Consider the following 22,560-nt stretch of genomic DNA (forward strand, 5'->3'; position numbering starts at 1 on the left):
ATGTAAATACTCAAGTAAAGTAAAAGTACACAAAATTGCACTTAAGTAGAGAAGTTGAGTAAAGTGTTGTGCAGTATGTGGAACACTGTCAGGTTCCACAGTGTAACCCTTTACCAGTCTTTACTCAGACTATCTTCTGATATCAGGATTCAGGAGTTTTTTCATGCACAATAGATAAGCTTTTTTCTCATTGTTCTATAATTTGGATTCTTTCCCCAGCACAGCAGACCTTTTTCCCAGAATTGTGTTTGCTGTTATCAGTGCTGATACAGAATCACGAGAGTCACTGCGGAGCATCAACTATTAGCCGGAGGATGAGGGAGAAAGGCAGACAGAACAGGGAGAAGCAGAATGAGGGGAGTGACCTTCACCAGATGCAGTGAGGGGTCTGCGGATGGCGCAGCGAGGGAGTGGCAGGAAAGGAAGGAAGGCTGGAGTGGGAGGGGTGAGGGGTGAGGGGTGGAGGAGGGGTGGGAGCAGAGCATACCAGCGTGCGGCAGCAGTGACTAGGGAATCAGGTTTCTTGGAGGCAGCAGTGAGAGGGGAGGAAAGAGGAAGCTGAGCCAGTTTTCCCTTTAGACACTCCCAGTCTTTTAAGGCCCAGCTCAGCTAACAGTTCCTGGACTCTCCTTGAGTCTGGATCTCAGTGTACAGAGCCAGTGTGACGCACACACCTCCCTGAAGCCTACCATCCAGGGTCCTACCCTTCAGTATCTGAGGCCCTCCCTGGGAGAGCTGTCTCCTGAAGACAACTCACCTCTGACCGAATATCCCTGGTGAGATCTGTACTTTTTGTAAGTATAACTTTTTTTCCCTATCAAGGAAAATGCTTATTGTAGTTTGTCTGACTCATTCTTTCTTTCTTTAGCTGCAGTTGCATACAGGCTTTGCTGAAGTGATGCTTTTTTGTCTCACATTTCTGCCTATGGTTCCAATTAACTGTGCACAAACCTCCCTCCTCGTTGCAGTTTGGAGTTATATATGGATTTTATTGGACAGACACAGCCGGTTCATCTGTTTGTTGAATTCTTAACATAATTGTGTGCAGAAAAAAGGCAGTAAATATATGGACACAGATCCTCACTGAACAGGGGAAATGGAGCATTCCTATGATGATGAAACAGATTCAAACTTAAACTAGAAGCAAACAAGTTAAAAGTACGAAGCTGTTGACCTCATGACTGAGTTGTTTATTCCCACTTTCCATCCTGTCAGATATGCCCATTAGTCACGTGTTTGTGTGTGTGGTCAGTAAACTCCCTGAAGAAGTGGCCTTGTGTGACTCAACTTGCCTGAGGAGAGCGCCTAAACGCTTAAGCATGGCCCCAAAAATAAAACATAACTTAATTGCAGCTTAAATGTATGCACGTTGAAGAGCAGAATCTGAAAAGCTTGGAAGTTAAATAAAAATGTCTTGGACATGGCTCTGCAGTGAAAGCACAACACATAAGTTTATGGAGCAAATAGCTGTGGAAAATAAGCCTCACTTTCATTGTCAGTCTGTTTTTTTCAGTAGGAGTGTGATATATTAAATTGTGAAGCAACTGTAAAAGCATTCTTTGTATCAGTCAATCATATTGTGGGAAGAATTCTGTCTCATTTCTCTTCAACGTGCCAGGCTGGCACAGGGGTTTGAGAAACACGTAGAAACCAAGACTAGATCTTGTTGTTTCAGGAGACAATGAAAGGAAAGGATAGCTGTGTGACAGGAATCCAGATGTACAGACTTTAGCAAACTTTCCCTTTCGGAAGTCTTTGATTCACATTTATCAGTGAAAAACAGAGATAGCACCAGTTTATCTGTTGTTACTGATAAGCAGCACATTTGTCTTATTATGTTTGGGTACTCTCAGCTTTTAAAAAGAAACATTATGAGGGTGTAAGGATACAAAGGGTTGTATGATTTAAAGATTGCAAAACACTGAATTTTATGATTTTTGGCCATGGAAAGAAATTGACTCGACTTGACCTCTTCATAAAACAATAGTCTTGTGTAATTCAGGTGAGGCAGAGTAGTTCCAGCACTGTAAGCCATGCTAGCAGCCCTGTGAGCTAAATGCTAACATCAGCATGAAAACACAATAATAATGCTGATGTTTTATACTAGTTATCTCTGCCAGTTGTGGTGTGTGTGTGTGTGTGTGTGTGCGCGTGTGCGTGTGTGTGTAGCTAATCACACATACTACTGGACCCATCAGCCTAATATCTTTCTGTGCTCATTTATGACTATATGCTCGAAGACCTCTCGTGGTTGTGGTGATTCACAATTTCTTTTAAAAACACATTTTATTGACTGTTGACTCCTCACCCTAACTAGACGGTATGCTCAACAACTGCTTCAGTAGCAAAAGGCTAAGAACAATGCTTTCCTCGTCTGGTGCAGGCCACATTTTGGTCTTTGTCATAGCTCAAGAACTGACATCCAGCACCTAGACTGCTTCTAGCCATGAAAGGCACTTTACAAATAAATGTAATATTATTATTATTACATCCATAGAAAAGTTTGGTCTCATTTTGAATCGGAGAATCTGCTGATTAATTCCATACTCGATATGCTATGATCCACTAGAGTTGGTATGTAGGATGTTATGATGAATGCCTGTACCCGATTGAATGGCACAGCATCACCAAAGTCGTTATAATACATCCTCTGGAAACCATAAATGTCTATCAAATGTCATGCTGTCAGTCCAGCAGTGTAAATATACAATCAGGCCCAGAGTGGTGGTGTGTGGACCGCAGATAGACATCGCCATGCCTAAGGCCAGCATGGCTAGAAAAATTACACATGCTACTGTTTTGTATGATACATGAAAGCTCCCTTTCTTAATGGCATGTATTTGTAGCATTTCTTTTAATATTCTCATAACAAATCCAGAATGTTTAAATGATAATCAGATTGCATTACATTCAGGACTATGGACTATTTTTTTTATCTTATGAGAGTGTGTGTTTTTCCATGCACAAGCCTCTCAGTCTAATGACTAAAGATTGATGGTGTGAGTGGATCAAGATTTAAATGCTGACTCGCCCTTAAAATACCTTGGCATTTACTGCCTGTAGTCTACTACATCCTTGTACATGGTGCCAATATACTCTCTTTTTAAAGAGGTCAGGTTAAGCAGAGCTGATAAGGATTCAGTATTTTGCTCAGCAGACAAGTCACTTGGTAGAGAGTGCACTCCCGGCGAAGGTTCTCGTCTTAAAAATGTTAATCTCCAATAGAGTGGAAGACAATGAAAACCTTTTGATGCTGCTGCAGTGTTTATTGACAGCAGTAGCTCAGTCCGTAGGGACATGACATGGGAACCGGATTGTGGACTGATACTTTGAGAGGTGCCAGATCACCTCCTGGGCACTGCCGAGGTGTTCTTGAACAAGGCACCCGACCCTCACACTGCTCCCTGGGCGTTGAAAATAATATAATATAATAGCTGCCCACGGCTCCTAATACAGACTCTAAATTCCACTGTGTGTGCTGTGTACATGTGTATAACGCTACGATCTGAACACAGGAAGTAGGACACACATGCATAATCCAGAGGCAGCTCGTGATATAGGTAAAAGTCTTTACTAGAAGCAAAAACCGGTACGGTACACGGGTAGACAGTCAGCGTGGCAAACAAATCCGACAGGGAATAGGCAAGAGGAGAATTTGGTCACAGAAGCAGGGTCAGGTATTACCGGGAAGTCGACGAAGGGGAACAGGAAGCACAAAGGCACAACGCTGGAACTCAATGCCATGGAGGTACAAAGACGAACTGGCAACGAGGGGAACTAAACACAAAGACCATATACACCAGGAAGTGGGTGGGGTAACGAGACACAGGTGGAAACACTAATGAACAGATTGGGAACACCTGGGGGCAGGAAGTAGACACAACTGAAATGAGAAAGAACAGGTAATTAACAAAATAAAACAGGAAGTACAAACAACACTTAAACATTTAACAGACAGCAGGTACCATTACAGTAACCCCCCCCCCCCCCCCCCCTCCCATCTTGGGACGGCACCTGACGTTCCAGGAAGCTCTGGGTGCTGGAAGTCCTGGATGAGGGTATGGTCCACAATGTTTTTAGTGGAGACCCACTATCTTTCCTCTGGACCATACCCTTCCCAGTCCACCAGGTACTGGTTGTTCCTGCCTCACCGTCTGACCGCCAGGAGACGCTCGACTGTGTAACCATGCCCTCCTTCAAAGAACCGGGGGGTAGAAGGCGGCTTGGATGCGGGAACCAGCAAACTGTCCTTAACCGGCTTGACGTGAGCCACATGGAAAGTGGGATGAACCCTCAGCGACCATGGTATATGGAGTCTGCCACTGGGTTGATGACCTGGGTGATGGACCCACAAACCGAGGAGCCAATTTCCGGGACTCGTCTCGAAGAGGAAGGTCTTTAGTTGAAAGCCAGATCCTCTGACCGGGAGTATAATCTGGAGCTGAAATCCGTCTCCGGTCCGCCATCCTCTTGTATCTGGCTGAACTGCGGAGAAGAACCTGCAGAGCCCGACTCCACATCCGGCGACAGCGGCGGATAAGAGACTGGGCAGACGGAACGCTGGACTCCGTCTCTAGGTCAGGAAACAACGGTGGCTGGTATTCATAGGAGCACTGAAAAGGAGACAGACCTGTGGCCAAACCGGGCAGGGTGTTATGAACATATTCCACCCATATCAGATGCTTGCTCCATGTGGCTGGGTTCTGCGAGATAAGGCAGCGCAGGCACGTCTCCAGATCCTGGTTGAGTCTCTCAGATTGACCGTTGGACTGGGGGTAGTAGCCTGATGAGACTGACCTTGGCGCCCAGGAGAGAACAAAAAGCCTTCCAAAACCGGGAGATGCACTGTGGACCCCGATCCGACACCACGTCCGTGGGAAACCCATGGATCCGGAGAACGTGGAACAACATCAAATCTGCTGTCTCTTTGGCAGAAGAGAGTTTAGGCAGGGCAATGAAATGTACCATCTTAGAAAACCTATCTACAACAGGATGGTGGTATTACCGTCAGATGTGGGTAGCCCGGTAACGAAATCCAATGAAATCTCCGCCCAGGGACAGTGTGGCACAGAGAGAGGACGCAGGAGACCAAAAGGAGGACAACGGGATGTCTTATGCCTCTCCATAGATGGCCACCAAAACCGTTGTTGGATAACAAACAGTGTCCGACGTACCCCCAGGTGGCAGGAGAGGAGGGAGGTGTGTGCCCAATGGATGACTTGGGAATATAGAGTCTCAGAAACAGACGGTTAGTAGGACAGCCCTCTGAATGTTATTGTTGGCCCGTTTGACCCTCTCCTCAATTCCCCAAGTAACTGCCCCCACCACGCAAGTAGGCGGCAGAATAAATGAGGGAGTCCTAGGGATAGGATCAGAGTCAAACAGGTGGGAAAGGGCATCGGCCCTGGCGTTCTTCGACCCTTGGCGATATGATAGAACAAAGCCAAACCTTGTGAAAAACAAGCCCGCAGACTGGATGTATTGCATGTATTCCAACCAGTGTCGCCACTCCTCCAAGGCCACCTTGATAGCCAGTAGTTCTCGGTTGCTGACATCGTAATTCCTCTCTGCTGGTGATAATTTAAGAGACAGGGAGGCACAGGGATGAAGCTTGTTGTCCTTCTTGGACAGTTGTGAGAGAACGGCCCCGAGTCCCACATCCGAGGCATCAACCTCCACCACAAACTGCCGCTGAGGATCCGGAAGCGTTAGAATGGGTGTGGAGGTAAAGCTGGTCTTGAGCCCCTGGAAAGCCTTCTCTGTCTTGGAATCCCATATGAATCTGACTGAAGGAGAGGTTAGGGCATGCAGAGGTGCGGCAACAGAGCTATAATTCCTGATGAAACGTCTATAGAAGTTCGAAAACCCCAGGAAACGCTGACCCAGCTTACGACTAGTAGGAGTCGGCCACTCGGTAACAGCACTGACCTTGGATGAATCCATCTGAATGTTGTTCTCGGCGATGATGAAACCCAGGAAGGAGACGGTTGGAACATGGAACTCGCATTTCTCTGCTTTGACGAAAAGGTCCCTAATGGGGTCAGTAAGTCCATGTAAACAGGCATCAAAAAGAGACTTGGTGTTCCAACCACTATCAGCAGCCAAAATCCGGAACTCCACCGCATAGTCAGAAACCGGCCTTTTCCCCTTACGAACACCCACGAGGGCTCTGGCAGCCTCCCGGCATGGAGCTATGTGGTCAAAAATCCCCATTAGAGTATTCGTAAAGGTGTCCAGGGAGTAGCAGATAGAAGAATCCCTTGCCCATTCGGCCGTAGCCCATGCCTCCGCTCTGCCCGATAGATAGGAAATTACATAGGCTACTTTAGCATGCTCCGTGGGAAAGGAGGCTGCCTGCAATTCAAAATGTAATCCACACTGGGTCAGAAAAACCCTACAGTTCTCCAAGTCCCCAGAAAAAGGCCTGGAGAGGTAAAGAGCCGGGTGTGAAGACATCTGGACGACGGCGACAGCAGGAACTTCCTCTTGAACTGGTACCACCATGGGTACTGACATGGGGATAGAAGGACATCTGGCCTCGAGGTTCTTCCCCAGCTGCTGAATCTGTCCGGCCAATTAGCCCATCTGGTTACCAATGGTGTTCGGAAAACTGGCGTGATGCTCCGTAAACTCACTCATGCTGTGGCAAAGAACTTTTTTATTTTTACCATTATTATAAAGTATGGTTTATTGTCTGTCCTATTGTCTACTAATTATGGCTACTATCCCTCTTTTATGTTCCTTCTATGTCTATTTTCCCTTATCGTAAAGAAGTTTGTGCGTAATTTCTTGTATGAAAGGTGCCATACAAATAAAAAATGGTATTATTATTATTTCTATTTCTATTATTATTATTATTATTATTATTATTATTATTATTATTATTATTATTATTATTATTATTATTATTATTAATATTACTTGCCAATTCAGGGGTTTGAGACCAGAAGGATTCCTTTCATCATCCTACTGCCCAACTGATTGTAATGTTGTGTTACAGTGCCCCTGTAACACTGAGCCTGGACCCACCTGTGGCCCCCCCTCCGAACAAAGATTGTACAATATACAAAAAGTACTGATTTTGTGACGGTCCAGGCAGGGGCGGGACTTTATTTCGATAGGCACGCCATGCGTAACATAAATGCATACAGATAGAGAGGTAGAAGAGGGGAGAGGGAAGGGAGGAGAGAGGAAGAGAAGGAGGAGAGCAGGGAGGTGTCCCCTGGCAGTCTAAGCCTATAGCAGTATAACTAGGGACTGATCCAAGACACAGCAGAAGGGTTGAGTATTTAAGGTGATGGATGGACATGTTTCACAGAGATCAGCAGGGAAGTCCTGTGTGAGCAAAGAGAACTAGTTATAATAATAACTTCCCTACAGTAAGGTACTAAAGCAGTTGCACTGAGGTTTTGTGTAACTTGAACCAGTGTTGCTCAAAGTGTGCTCAGCAAATCTTCTGTGGACAATTGAAGATTAATATAATTCTGTAATTATTTGTATTGAGTTGAATGAACACATAGCTTTTACAAAATTCATTTTGTTTGGAAACAGGGAAAAGCATCTGGAATAATTCACCGACATCTGCTTCTCTTCAGCAGCACATTTCCATTGGCATGATTCAAGAATAGCAATGGATCCTGAAGTTTCACGTAAGTAAATGTTATTCACTGAGGATAGAAGTTCTGACGGTGTAGTATCTGAGGTATGACATGATCATGACCTTTGACTTTTTACATGACTCTATACAGGCATCCAAGATGACCCAGATGTCAAGGTAATGATGGCAGGGTCAACTCTGAGAAAAGTCAAGTCCCGGTCATGGAAGAAGCAGCGGCATTTCCGCCTTCTGGAGGACGGCCTGACGATCTGGTACAAGTCCAGATGGGCAGGGAGAGGCCACTCCACCTGTGAGTACACAAACGTATGTAGCGCATGTTTGCATGCATGATTGTACTGACATATTAACTTTGGTTTCATTCATATGCTCTCCCCTGTCAATCTCTGTATAATCAAACCACATTATGCTGTAGCTGGTTCAAGTTCCGTGAAATTGTACGTGACAATTGACATGTTAAAAATGTGAAGTTGAACACATGCAGCATTTCCTCTCTTGCTGTAAACAAACTTTTTTGATTGACTATGACTGGACCTCAACCTCACGGTCCTCCGTCTGAAACTTAACATGATCATGTCATTAGTGGGGCTAAGTACTACTTTCATGTCTTAGGAAATACATTTATTTGGTAAAGGTTGAGCTAATTCAGTTTTTTTTAAACATATAACATACTGTATATAGCCTACATATACAAATACACAACCACGCACATAACAAAATCCATCCATTCATCCATCATCTACCGCTTATCCGGGATCGGGTCGCGGGGGCAGCAGCTCCAGTAAGGAACCCCAATCTTCCCTTCTCCGTGCCACATCCTCCAGCTCCGACTGGGGGATCCTGAGGCGTTCCCAGGCCAGTGAGGAGATATAATCTCTCCACCGAGTCCTGGGTCTTCCCCGGGGTCTCCTCCCAGCTGGACGTGCCTGGAACACCTCCCTAGGGAGGCGCCCAGGTGGCATCCTTACTAGATGCCCGAACCACCTCAACTGGCTCCTTTCAACGTAAAGGAGCAGCGGCTCTACTCCGAGTCTCTCACGGATGGCTGAACTTCTCACCCTATCTCTAAGGGAGACGCCAGCCACCCGTCTGAGAAAACCCATTTCGGCCGCTTGTACCCGTGATCTCGCTCTTTCAGTCATGACCCAGCCTTCATGACCATAGGTGAGGGTTGGAACGCTGCTCCGATTCTCCAGCCAATCTCTCACTCCATCGTCCCCTCACTCGCGAACAAGACCCCGAGATACTTGAACTCCTTCACTTGGGGTAATGGCTCATTCCCTACACGGAGTAGGCAATTCACCGGTTTCCTGCTGAGAGCCATGGCCTCAGATTTAGAGGTGCTGATCCTCATCCCAACCGCTGCACACTTGGCTGCGAACCGATCCAGTGACTGTTGAAAGTCACAGACCGATGATGCCATAAGGACCACATCATCTGCAAAGAGCAGCGATGAGATCCTCAGGTCACCGAACTGCAACCCCTCTCCTCCATGACTACGCCTCGATATCCTATCCATGAAAATCACGAACAGGATTGGTGATAAAGCGCAGCCCTGGCGGAGGCCAACATTTACTGGAAACGAGTCCGACTTACTGCCGAGTATCCGGACACAACTCTCGCTTTGTGCGTACAGGGATTGGATGGCCCTCAAAAGTGACCCCCTCACCCCATACTCCCGCAGCACCTCCCACAGTATCACCCGGGGGACCCGGTCATACGCCTTCTCCGGATCCACAAAACACATGTAGACCGGATGGGCGTACTCCCAGGCCCCCTCCAGGATCCTTGCGAGAGTAAAGAGTTGGTCTGTTGTTCCACGACCAGGACGGAATCCGCATTGTTCCTCTTCAATCAGAGGTTTGACTACCGGCCGAACCCTCCTTTCCAGTACCGAAAGTCCTTCTCCATAGCTTCTCCGAACTTTTCCCACACCCGCTGCTTTGCTTCTGACATGGCAGAAGCTGCCGCCCTTCTAGTCCTTCGATACCCTGCAACTGTTTCCAGGAGTCCTCCCGGATAACATAACCCGGAAGGACTCCTTCTTCAGTCGGACGGCTTCTCTGACCACCGGGGTCCACCACGGTGTTCGAGGGTTACCGCCCCTTGAGGCACCTAAGACCTTGAGACCACAGCTCATCACCGCAGCTTCAGCAATAGAGGTTTTGAACATCGCCCACTCAGGTTCAATGCCCCCAACCTCCACAGGGATGGCTGAAAAGCTCTGCCGGAGGTGTGAGTTAAAGATCCCCAGGACAGGGGCTTCCTCCAGACGTTCCCAGTTCACCCGCACTACCCGTTTGTGTTTACCAGGTCTGTCCAGAGTCTTCCCCCACCCCTTGATCCAACTCACCACCAGATGGTGATCAGTCGACAGCTCCGCCCCTCTCTTCACCCGAGTGTCCAAAACATGCGGCCTCAGATCAGATGATATGATTACAAAATCGATCATGACCCTTGGCCTAGGGTGCTCTGGTACCACGTGCACTTATGAGCATCCTTATGTTCGAACATGGTGTTTGTTATGGCCATTCCATGACTAGCACAGAAGTCCAACAACAAACGACCGTTCGGGTTTAGATCAGGTAGGCCCTTCCTCCCAATTTTGCGTCTCCAGGTGTCTCCATCGTTTCCCACGTGTGCGCTGAAGTCTCCCAGCAAGACTACGGAGTCCCCTACTGGAGCCCCCTGCAGGGCTCCATTCAGGGTCTCCAAGAAGGCCGAATACTCGGAACTGCGGTTTGGGGCATAGGCACAAACAACAGTCAGAGTTTTCCCCCCCATAACCCGAAGGCGTAGGGAGGCGACCCTCTCGTCCACCGGGGTAAACTCCAACGTAGTGGCGCTCAGCCGGGGACTAGTGAGTATCCCCACCCCGGCCCGACGCCTCACACCTTGGGCGACTCCGGAGAAGAATAGAGTCCAACCCCTATCATGTACGGTTCCAGAGCCAAGACTGTGCGTGGATGTAAGCCCCACCAGATCCAACTGGTAGCGATCCACCTCCCGCACTAGTTCCGGCTCCTTCCCCCACAGAGAGGTGACGTTCCATGTCCCCAGAGCCAGCCTCTGCTGCCCGGGTCTGGTCCGTCGAGGTCCCTGACCATCACTGCCACCCGTGTGACAGCGCACCCGACCCCAGCGGTTTTTCCCATGAGTGGTGGGCCCACAGGATGGATGGATGGGAGGCACCACGTAGCTTCTTCGGGCTGTGCCCGACCAGGCTCCGTGGCACACCCGGCCACCAGGCGCTCGCTGTCGGGCCCTCCCTCTGGGCCTGGCACCAGACGGGGGCCCCGGGCTTCCTCCGGGCAGGGTCTCTCCTTTCCTTTCCCTTTCTTTCATGAAGTCGTTTTTGAACCATTCTTAGTCTGGCCCCTCGCCTGAGACCAATTTGCCTTGGGAGACCCTACCAGGAGCACTAGGCTCCAGACAACACAGCTCTCAGGTTCATAGGGACACACAAACCTCTCCACCACGATAAGGTGATGGTTCCCAGAGAGGATAACAAAATGAGACAATTTAAAAAGAATATATTTGCTTTCTTGCCAAGAGTTAGATATCAAATCAAATCAAATAAAATGTATTTGTATAGCCCAATATCACAAATTATACATTTGTCTCAGTGTGCTTTACAGACTGTACAGGATACGACACCCTCATCATTGAATTAATGAAGATTAATACCACTCTCAAGTCTGTACGGTATATATAAAGCTACAATTAGTATGATAGCTTAGCTTAGCATAGCGAGGGGGAAACAGCTAACCGGTAGTCAAAGTGGAGGAGGTCCAGTGTGGTTGCTAGGCAGGTTTCAGCTCTCTAAAACCTACAAATATGTTGACATGAATGAAATGAGTTAAAGCACATTAGTAGAAAAATACAAAGTACAAAAATTGGACTATAATCCAACAATAACTTATTGGTATAATTAAAGTTTGTTACTAGGTATTTTGTATGTAGGTGTGAGAATAATTGTTATATATTATATATATATAGATATATATATCTATATATATATGTATGAATAATCGTTCAACAACGTACACCAGCGTATTGCCGATATTTCGTATACGCCGGCATACGTTTCCGCCATACGGAACTGTGTGACAGGGCCAATACGCTAGGAATGCGTTATGCATCCGTTGGGCATTCATCGAATACGTTGACTATTCGCTCTGATACGTTTTGTATAAGTAAGTGATACACTATCGATGGGCTCTGTATACGTTCATATATGTTGTATATGCTCATTTTCATATATGCCAGCATACGTTTCTGCCATACGCAACTGTGTGACAGAGCATTAACAAGTACAAAGTACTAATACTACTTGAATTAAAGATATATTAATTTACACAGAATTATGTGAAATGCATCAAAGAATTAAAATCGTGTAATTCTACAAACACTGAACTATTACTCTAACCATGTCTCAGTCTCAGTGACGGAGATGGAGGCTGTGCGTGAGGGCCACCACTCGGAGGTCCTGCTGAGCATTGCAGAGGAGTTCCCTGCTGACCTCTGCTTCACCTTAGTGTTTCACGGCCGCCAAGGCAACCTGGACCTTGTGGCCGAGTCGCCAGAGGAAGCCAAGGCCTGGATCCAGGGAGTGCGCAAGCTGATTCACAAGGCTCAAACCATGGATGAGAAGGAGAGGCTAGACCAGTATCCTTTCACTGTCTAGTGTTCGCTGGTACCAGACACTGGCTCACCCCCTGTCTCTAAACAAAGAGACAAACAAATGGATTGACATAAAAGGAAAATAATGGAAATTATAGAACATAAATGGAGATGATCATCCCTTTTATTTATAAATGACCATAATATGAACTGGGAATAAAAGTCAACAGGTGTAATCAAGCCTGGCCCAGTATGGTGAAGCTAGTAACTGCTTTTATTGTGCTGAGCTTTTTCTCTAATGTTACTTTGCCCCCCAAAAAATAAAATAATAATAATAATAATAATAATTCAGGTAAAACCATTGAAGTTGGCTCTAACCCATGAGATTTTTTCATCTTTGTTTTTTTCTAATAGAACTCTCCAGTTGATAGTGTCACTTTTGAATGGGAAAATTAAGTTCTTTAAATTTCAATTGTTATTCCACAACACTTGTGAGCTGGCGTTTCCCTTAGCGTCTTCTCAGGTGGGTCTGGGACTGGTTTAAGAAAGCTGACAAAAATAAAGATGGGAAGATGAATTTCAAAGAGGTGCGGAAACTGCTGAAGATGATGAACGTAGACATGAATGAGGAACATGCTTTGCATCTCTTCACGGTGAGCTTTTGATCTTCTTTGGATATTGTTGCTTCCTGGTGGAAAGCTTTGCCATTTGGTTTAATTAGGTTTGCTCTAAGATTGAGCTAGTAACAGTTCATTTCTACATGTCACATTAGCTGCTGTAGGGATTGAACCTGCGTCCTTCATTCCTTGTTGTCTTAAGCTGCATTTTGCACGGATGCCCCGAGAAGCAGGAGGAAAAAATATTCAATTTTTTTTAGTTTGATCTAAACTCAACAACAGGTGAAAAAAGGTTTTGCCAGGATAATCTTTCTAAGTTCCTTAATGTTTTTTTTCATCTGTAAAGTAGTTTTTTTTTGTATTACTTTTTCTTTTAATTTATCCATGCACTCTAAACACAGGTTACATAATTGTGTGTTTTGTTTGGCTAGACATGTATTTTAATCGGTGCTAATGTGCAGCTTTTAGTCTTAGTGCTTTTAGCAATTCAGCCTGTTGTGGCCAAAATGATAAGTATTAAAAGACTGCCAAAAAATGTTTTGAGTTATAAACACAGGAGAGGAAATAATTTAGATCAGACTTAGAAAATGTATCACCAGAATTGTTTTAATTCACTTAAAGGTTGCAGAACAGAATTAAGTTGAGCTAAACTCAGTACTTTCCCCCACTATTTCCAAACCCAGACACCATGTAATAAAACCAAAAAATGTCTTTTAGACGTTGCAACAAATACATAACCGAAGCTCTTCTATTTCCACAGATGGCTGACAAGTCGGAGAGTGGGTCTTTGGAAATCGAGCAGTTTGTCCATTTCTATAAGATGCTGACTCAGAGGGATGAAGTGTGGAAGGTGTTCCAAGACTACTCTGGAGATGGAGACAAATTAATGTTGGAGGAGCTGGAGAACTTCCTGAGCATTGAGCAGCAGGAGGGAAAGCAGAGTTCCCAGCATGCCCAGGAGTTGATTGATCGTTACGAACCATCTGAATCAGGTAAAGATGGCTGACTGACAGCAGTACATTTTCATGTATGTCACACATGATTTCTGAGGCCAGGCTGGAGTTTCAGAGGAGTTGTCTGCCCTAAAATACAGCCACACATGATTGATGCAATAAGAACGTGCATAAGATGATCTAATATTAAATATTTATTGTACATAAATGTTTAATATCCTCAGAGAGCAGTAGCACCTGATGAAAGGTTGATATTAGCTTTGTTTGAGGGAGGTGGGTGGACCTCCTACCTCTTGCCTGATATTTTTTCTATCTAAAATGCTTCAGTTAATTATCTTGTTTTCTCAAGATAACTGAATAAGTAACTTGTGTAAATAGCCTTTGGAATTTGTTGGAAATTCATATAAACCTTGATTGTGCTCGTGTACCAACACACATCATATCATACTCTCTGTGCAGCTAAGAAACACGGCGCCATGACATTAGATGGCTTCCAGATCTACCTGTGCTCCCAGGAGGGCTCCATATTTAAACCTGAGCATCGGGATCTTCACCAGGACATGAGCCAGCCGCTTAGCCACTACTTCATCTCCTCTTCACACAACACCTACCTCCTGGAGGACCAGCTGCGAGGACAGAGCAGCCTGGAGGCATACATCCAGTGAGGCTGCTGCACATGCATGCATGGGCTCAATCAGAACTTACACAGACTTTGTGCGAGGGAGCTGGCAGGGTAAAGTTTGTTTGATGTCCGGCCCGAATGATTCGACAATTTATGTCCTGACACACAGCTCCTCCGGGTAATGTCTAGTTACTTCAGGGTTGCAGTGCATGTGTGGAAGAGGCTAGAGATAAGTACATAACTTGACAGGGAGAATACTAATGGTTTGTCCAAGTCCTTATTTAAACAAGCAAAATCATAGATAAAGATGAGGAATTCATAGATTGAAATGTAACATACACTTTTAACTGAAACAAAACAATGCAGATACATGATACGTGTGTGTGTGTGTGTGGGGGGGTGGTGTGTGTGTGTGTGTGTGTGTGTGTGTGTGTGTGTGTGTGTGTAGGGCCCTGAAGAGAGGCTGCCGTTGTGTCGAGGTGGACTGCTGGGACGGCAGTGATGGGGAACCCGTCGTGTATCACGGTCACACTTTGACTTCCAAGATTCTTTTTAGAGACGTCATTTCAACACTGAAGGAATACGCCTTCAAGGTGAGCAGCACAATCACCATTTGCTTTCTAAAGGGTTGGTTCTCTCAAAGGACACAGCAAACATATTTAATTGCTTACCCGTTCTTTTTCAATTCAAAAAGCAAACTTTATAATAATCTATTTTCCAGTTACAGACCTCAGTGTGAACACTTTGCATTGGATCAGAAGAAATAGTCCCTATAAAAACTGCTGACAGTGTGCTCTGTGGATTATCCAGAATAAATGTTACTAAAAAAGATGTTGATGTTCATATTCTTCAATTCTGTGAGCACCACAAATGCAAATGTATAAAATGAAAAGTATCTTGCAACACACCACTAAAAGGAATTGAAAATAATGTGTTTTTGGTGCGAAGCAAAGCAAACCTTGAGAGCTGTTATAAATCCCACTAGCAAGACGGTCTACATGCCCAGAAAAGTGTGAAGCACACATGGAGCAGTTGGAATCAACTGTACTTCTGCTGACTGACCTACATGGAAAATAACCAGGAACTTCTCATGTGTCTCCTCTTCTCTATTTTATCCTACTCAAACTTTCCTACTTAACTTCATGAAGATATGATGAAGAAACTCAATACAGTACTTTTACCACTGAGTTTGCAGGAGCTGATCAAATTTCAACATAAATAAGACAGAACACTGATTTAAAAGCCAGTATTGTGTCTTCTCTTTCCTGTTTGATAGGTATCGGACTTCCCAGTCATCCTGTCCCTTGAGAATCACTGTGGTGTGGAGCAGCAGACACTCATGGCCCAGCACCTTTGCCACATCTTGGGTGAAACACTAGTGACCACCCTGCTGGATGGGCAGGTCCCTCAACAACTTCCTTCTCCACAGGTTAGAATCGGGGTTTTTTCTTTTTTTTTGTCAAAGTCATAGTGCGAGGCACCCTGAGATTCATTTGTCCTCCCAAACTATCATGACACTTTTACAAAGGAAAACAAATGTCTAAATGTCGGTCCAATAATTTGGTTCAGGTTGACATATCGCAACAAACTATTGGATGGATTGCCATTGACATTTTATAGAGACATTCATGGTCCCCAGAGGATGAATCCTACTGTGTCAGCGGAGTCACATTTAAAGGAGCAGTGTGTAGGAGTAGTGGTATCAAGTTGTGAGATTGCAGATGGCAACTAACTGAACAACCCTCCGCTCATCCCTCCCTTTACAAACGGTAGAGAACGTGAAATGCTCTCTGTGGATTCTGTGTTTGATTTGACTCAAATAGTTTGGACCACTATTGGATGGATTGCCATGACATTTATGGTCCCCTGAGATGAATTGTAATGTAGCTTTGGTGATCTCTTGACTTTCCATATAGTGCCATCATCGGGTCATAGTTTCAGTTTGTCCAATTCTTTAGTTTGTGACCGAATACTTGCAAAACATATGACACATGTCACATTAGCACAGCTGTACTTAGTTTTGTGCTCATAGCAAATGTTAGCATGCTACTACACTTAAATTAACTTTAATTTTATTACATGTGCTAAACATAATGTTTACATGGTAACATTGTCTTTGTGAGCATGTTAGCATGCTGATGTTAGCATTTAGCTCAAAGCGCCCTAAGTACAGCCACACAGAGACGCTAGCAAGTCTGCCTTGTTTTTGCATATGGCAGTTTTAAAGTAAACACCTCAGGAACTGTGTTGACTAAACATTTTAAAGTCTTATATGAAGCTCCAGTAAACATGTTTTGAGTCAGTGATTCAGTTAGAATGAAAGGTTCGTCTGGGGAAACATATGTTTGACAATCAAGAGACTTTTGAAAGATTAATGATTGATGATGTGTACCTTGCTATCCATCTTCCATGGATCCTGAAAGCATAACCATTGTATAACTTCCAAACTCATTTCCATTACAGCACTTAGGACAATCAATGCTTACTTGAAGTAATGGCAGATAAATGCTACAAGGAATTCCACTGAGAACTTACCAATTAAATAGAGGTGCATTGCTGCATTTAGTTAGGAGACAGCAAAGTGCAGGAAGATGGACCACCTTCATGAGTAGCCTGGGTACTGAAGACAACAAGTACTCTAAGGCTGGGACATTTGACTTTCCTGTAAATGTGTCATGGTGGTCTATCCCACATTCCAACACCCATTCAGCACATTCATGGGACAATGGGCCTCTGGGCACAGACATGCAAAAGGCCCCACCACCTCTCCTACACATGAGCAAGACACACACTCTATAGTTGTTTAGCCTCTTTGTGTCTCTGTGTAGTCTTTACGCATCTCTCTGAGGTTTTCTGTCTCTCTGTGATCATTTTGAGTCTCTGTAGTGGTTGTTTTGCCCCTTTTCATAGTTGTTGTGAGTCTCTTTGTGTCTCTTTGCTGCTGCTTTGAATCTCTTTGTAGTCATTTTATATTTTTTGTTTCTGTAATCCATCCATGAGCACATTCAACTAACATTATTGGATTTCTTTATGTAAATGGTTCAAATAAAGTTCCATAATCTACTCATTAGCACTTTCAAATGAAAAAAACCCCACTTCAAATGAAGTGGAGGCGTTTATCTAATACAGTAAAACATGTAGAAAAACTGCTCTCACCAATCTGTGCCCGTGTTGGTGTTCATTACAGAAACTGAAAGGGAAAATTTTGCTGAAAGCCAAGAAGATAAGTGGTCCAGAAGACTGTGTCGATGAAACTCTGACAGATGACGTTAGCGACGAGGAAGAGATGGCCAACGATGATGCTGAGAGCCTGTCTACAGAGGACCCACCTGCCGAGCCTTTGAACCACGATGGGAAGGTATGAACTTTTGACTTATGACTTTTCTGTGAGATCTGAGATCCCTTGATGTCTTGATCTATACTAATCCAAGAAAGATACAGCATGAATATTACAGCATCATTTGACTTGAGTGGAAGTGAAGAAGACAGAGGCAGGGAATTATATCAAAAGTGATAGTAAATCAAGACCGAAGGAAACAGGGATATTTAAAAGAAGACATATACGGGAGAAAGAAAACAGCCTCCAATGTGTGTCTTCTTAGCTGAGGGAAAACTGTGAACATGTGTCCTCTCTGAACATTATCTATTTGAAAATATCTAACTGGGCAAGTCAACCAAGAACTTGTTATTTTCAAAGCAGTGCCTCAGGTGTGTTCATTTTTACACTTATACAAGGGAGCTGCCCAGTGCAGCGGCAGCATTCTGCTGGACACATTAATGTCTTTAATGATTTAATAAGAGGTTATGAGAGAGAGACAGAGGGAATTCTAATTAGTTTATCCAGATTTATTTAAAGCTTTGATTGAATCATATTAATCTGTGATGTTTTTTTTCTCAAACTGGTTAACGCTTTGAATTACAGACCAGTAATTAAATATTAATTACTCACACAATTGTCCACTAACAACATCGTAGTCCTAAAGTTGTAAATTAGAAAAATAGATACCTGATTATTTGTCCACAACTAAACGAAATTGCAAACATTTTATGTGAAAGAAATTGGAAAATGTTCTGTAAAAATGAAATTTGTTCAAAATGTAAATAAAACATCTAATAACTAGGGTTGTAACAATCCATCAATCTGGATCGATGTAATTAATATAACATCGTATCGTGATGAAACTCGTGATTTACACGCTTACTAATTATAGACTAAAAGAAGTTGGACATTTTCCTTGAAAAACAACTGCAAACTCGTGTATGCTGAAATAATTAATATAGACTCAGCAACAACAAACAACAAATTAATAAATAATATTTATATTAAGAATATCCACATAATTGTGTAATAATTGCTTTTGATAGTTTTGCTTAAATTTATGACAAATAACTTTGTAATTCTAAGTTTATTTATGTATTTTTCCAGAACAATTTCTAACCTTTTTCACACTATTTTTGTTGAAATTTTGTTTAGTTGTGAATAAATTAAATTACCAGGTAATTATTATTACATTTCCAACTTTTAAATAAGTTGCAATTTCATTTTAGTAGTATACAAATGATAATACAAATGGTAATTATTATGTAATCACTGGCCTCTAATTAGGATAGGATTTGATTGTTGACTAATTTGAATTTCATTTTCCCCTTTTGCAGAAATCCAAGTCCAAACTCTCCAAGGTGCTGTCAGACTTGGTGGTTTACTGCAAGAGTGTGCACTTCCATGGCTTTGAGCATGCTCGCTCACACGCCAAATGCTACGATATCTCCTCATTCTCCGAGTCTAAGGCCAAGAGGCTCGCTAAAGACGCAGGTACCATGACCATGAAGGAACCGTGGAGAACTATTTAATCTTAAATGCATGTAATATTTCTCAAATAAAATAATATGCCTGATTTATTACTCGGATATGTTTTACATGTGTTATACTGTCTTCAGGGACAGATTTTGTGCGGTACAACTCACGGCAGCTGAGCAGAATCTACCCGGGTGGCCTGAGGACGGACTCCTCCAACTACAACCCGCAGGAGATGTGGAATGTGGGCTGCCAGATAGGTGAGGGGAGGGGCGCCGCCTGCTGGTCAACACACTTTGCCTCTAACAACTCACTACTGTCTCCTGTTTCCAATCTCAATCAATGTTCTTCTGATGAACACAGACATGTGATTGCATGGACTATTTCAGCTACATGTGTTTAAGCACTTTCAAGATCAGAAAGGTATAATTATGCTTTTGTGGAATGAATGCTGTCCTATGTGATATGACAGCTTGATCCAGGGAATGGATATACTGTACATTAGTAGCACTTATAACATATACATGTAACTATGACATAAAATAATGCTGTCGCTGCTGGATGGATAACCTTGTATCTTCCCAATGTGACATTTTGAAACTACAAATTATTTGAATTTTTCTTTTTTAATTTGGTTGATGGAAAGCCCAACTTGTTACAGAATCTTCTTAACCACAAGAGAGGCACACACTCATGCGAAAGAAAGAAATATAATATCAACATAATTGTTGACAGTAGCCACTGAAAGCATTAGTGCAGAGAGAGTGATGGGGAGAGGAGATGCAGCAAAGGTACCGAGCCAAAAGTGAACCAGGAACATTCAGTTTCTATGGAATTCATCTTATTTCACCGGCAATACGAACATGGAAATAACAACAAACAACAGATAAACATAAACATACAGTCTCTCTTATGACAGTATACTGAGGAGCAGAGCTGGACAAAGTACTCAGATCTTTTACTTAAGTAAAAGTACACAAGTATTAGTATCAAAATAAACTTAAAGTACCAACATATATTATATTTTTGGATGATAATTATTGATTAATTTATGTGTTCATCACTTTAATGTTGCTGCCAATAAATGTGGAGCTTTTCCTAATGATTTGTCATACTGCTGGGCAGCTTAATTTATAAAGATATAGGCCTACCATCATTTATTAGTTGATTATATTTTGTATTATTAATCTGATGAGTAACTAGCAAAGTGACAAGTAACTAAAGTTGGAAAACAATTGTAACTGTGGAGAAAGAACTACAATATTTGTCTGCACTGGACATCTCACATGAATGTTGACAGCTAGATAGAAGACTTTGAGTCTGGAAAATCATGTGATACAGCCAGCCAAACAAAAAAACACAGTTAATTGCATTATGCCTCTTCTCCCTCTTCCCCACAGTGGCTCTGAACTTCCAGACAGCTGGTCTGGAAATGGATCTGAACGATGGGCTGTTTGGGCAGAACGGCTGCTGCGGCTACGTCCTGAAGCCTTCCTTCATGAGAGACGGCAACACTCAGTTCAGTCCAGAGAAACCGGAGGAGTGGCAAGGCTACAAACCACTCCGCTTATCCATACAGGTTCAAAAGTGCATCACGGTCTCCAGTTGTGTTGTTTTTGCGACGGGCAGCAGCTTCTACTGTCAGTGTGAAAACGTGCTGTCAGAAAACTACTGAATCTGTCTGTATCTAATGTGCACATATGTTTGTGTGTTTATCAGGTGATCAGCGGGCAGCAGCTGCCGAAGGTGAATCAGAAAGAGGGCTCTATTGTAGACCCCCTGGTCAGAGTGGAGATCTATGGAGTGCCACAGGACCAGGCCAAAGAAGAGACCAGTCACATTAACAACAATGGTGAATGATTTACATAGATTGTGCTGATAATATGAAGGCCAGGATGTGAAAGAAAAATAGTTTGGATATTAAAAAAGTTGCATTGCAATTGGTTATAGTCTCTCCTCTACCTGCAGGTTTTAACCCAGTGTGGAATGAAACCTTAAACTTTGTCATCCACGCCCCTGAGCTGGCCCTGGTTCGCATTGAGGTGGAGGACTACGATAAGGCGTCCAGGAACGACTTCATGGGACAGTTCACTCTTCCGTTTACGTGCATCCAAGCAGGTGAGCAAAACACAAAGCACGGCACTGAAAGCACCAGTGTTACAGTATTAACCCTTGTGCCTCACTAGGGTGTATATGTACATGTTGGCAAGGGGGTGAAGTTGAACTTCATCTCCTATAAAAAGTCAAAATGTTTGGCTTATGGGGTAAATACTATACCTGCTATTATAACAATGCATTAAAATCAATGTTGCTGTTTATCACTATAAAACAGGTCTGAGGTATTTAAGTTGAAAAGTATTAGAATACAATAGTTCTAATAGTACAAATGGTACTAAGCATATGCTTAATCGTTGTTATGATAATGATGGGGGTCGATGTTCTCCCCTGTAAGGGGTCTCTGGCCCCAAAAAGTTTGAGAACCGCTGGATTAAATCACGTGTCAAATACCAGATGGAGAACTCAATAGCACTCTATTGGAAAGCTTTTTCTCATCCAATTTCTTCTCAACGTATTTCCCTTTTCAGGGTATCGTCACATACACCTGCTCTCCAAAGATGGAACAGCTATCCAGCCCTCCTCCCTCTTCGTCAACATCAGCATCTCAGAGCTCACATAAAAAAGTCAAATCTGACGATATGAAGCCAGCGGTGGACACAACAGCCTGCACCAATACTTTATCTGGCTGAAGCAGGATAGCAGGTAGGGTAAACGGAAGGGTAGTGAAAAATGTGACATGTTGAACATTTTTATCAAACTTAAAAAAACAATTAGTGTGTAACATGTTACTTGTTTACAGATTTACTCAGTGAAATAAGGTATACATTTCTGTAATAGACTCTGTTCAAATCATCAATTTAAAAATAGTGCTGATGTCACTTCTTCACCAAATTCATCAAGAAATTAGAAACAGGGTCAAAAGATACCATGCAGTGTTATTAACATTTTTTAAGAAATAAGTCTGTATTTATTCCTGTTTTTATGTCAAATTTTTTTATGGATGTATTTCCCACAAAGTTTTTTAATTTTCATTGTCTGTGAATGAAGGATTGCTGCATGTCTAGAATGTTTAATTATACCCATCTGCCTTTACGTGTAGTGCATATGCAGAAGTGACAGTACCTGAAATAACTGTGTAATGATGGAATGTGAAAAACTGCCAAATACCAGTATTATAAACCATAAACTATACTCACAACTTTGCATCATGTTGGTTACGCTATGATCGGCTTGACTTATTTCTATTTATAATGTACACAGTCCGAAAGGTTATGCTG

At 43.3% G+C, this 22,560-nt stretch overlaps 1 protein-coding gene across 5 annotated transcripts; it reads left to right on the forward strand.

Annotated features, from left to right (window-relative positions):
* The first annotated feature begins 541 nt into the window (after nucleotides 1-541).
* LOC115026781 (1-phosphatidylinositol 4,5-bisphosphate phosphodiesterase delta-4-like) lies at nucleotides 542-22,488 on the forward strand. 5 transcript variants are annotated; one of them, XM_029459742.1, is made up of 16 exons: nucleotides 542-794; nucleotides 7,552-7,649; nucleotides 7,749-7,907; nucleotides 12,055-12,283; nucleotides 12,762-12,891; nucleotides 13,616-13,847; nucleotides 14,268-14,469; nucleotides 14,879-15,023; nucleotides 15,707-15,859; nucleotides 17,618-17,788; nucleotides 19,087-19,243; nucleotides 19,369-19,485; nucleotides 20,626-20,804; nucleotides 20,945-21,077; nucleotides 21,194-21,343; nucleotides 21,811-22,488. In XM_029459742.1, exons 2-16 carry the CDS (start codon nucleotides 7,631-7,633, stop codon nucleotides 21,900-21,902), a joined length of 2,268 nt encoding a protein of 755 aa, XP_029315602.1. In that variant the 5' UTR covers nucleotides 542-794; nucleotides 7,552-7,630; the 3' UTR covers nucleotides 21,903-22,488. The 5 variants fall into 5 exon arrangements, with proteins under 5 accessions (XP_029315602.1, XP_029315604.1, XP_029315603.1 ...); XM_029459744.1 differs by having other exon boundaries at nucleotides 7,596-7,649; XM_029459743.1 differs by having other exon boundaries at nucleotides 7,599-7,649.
* Nucleotides 22,489-22,560: the final 72 nt, after the last annotated feature.

Source organism: Cottoperca gobio, chromosome 21, assembly GCF_900634415.1.
Source record: "Cottoperca gobio chromosome 21, fCotGob3.1, whole genome shotgun sequence".
NCBI lineage: Eukaryota > Metazoa > Chordata > Actinopteri > Perciformes > Bovichtidae > Cottoperca > Cottoperca gobio.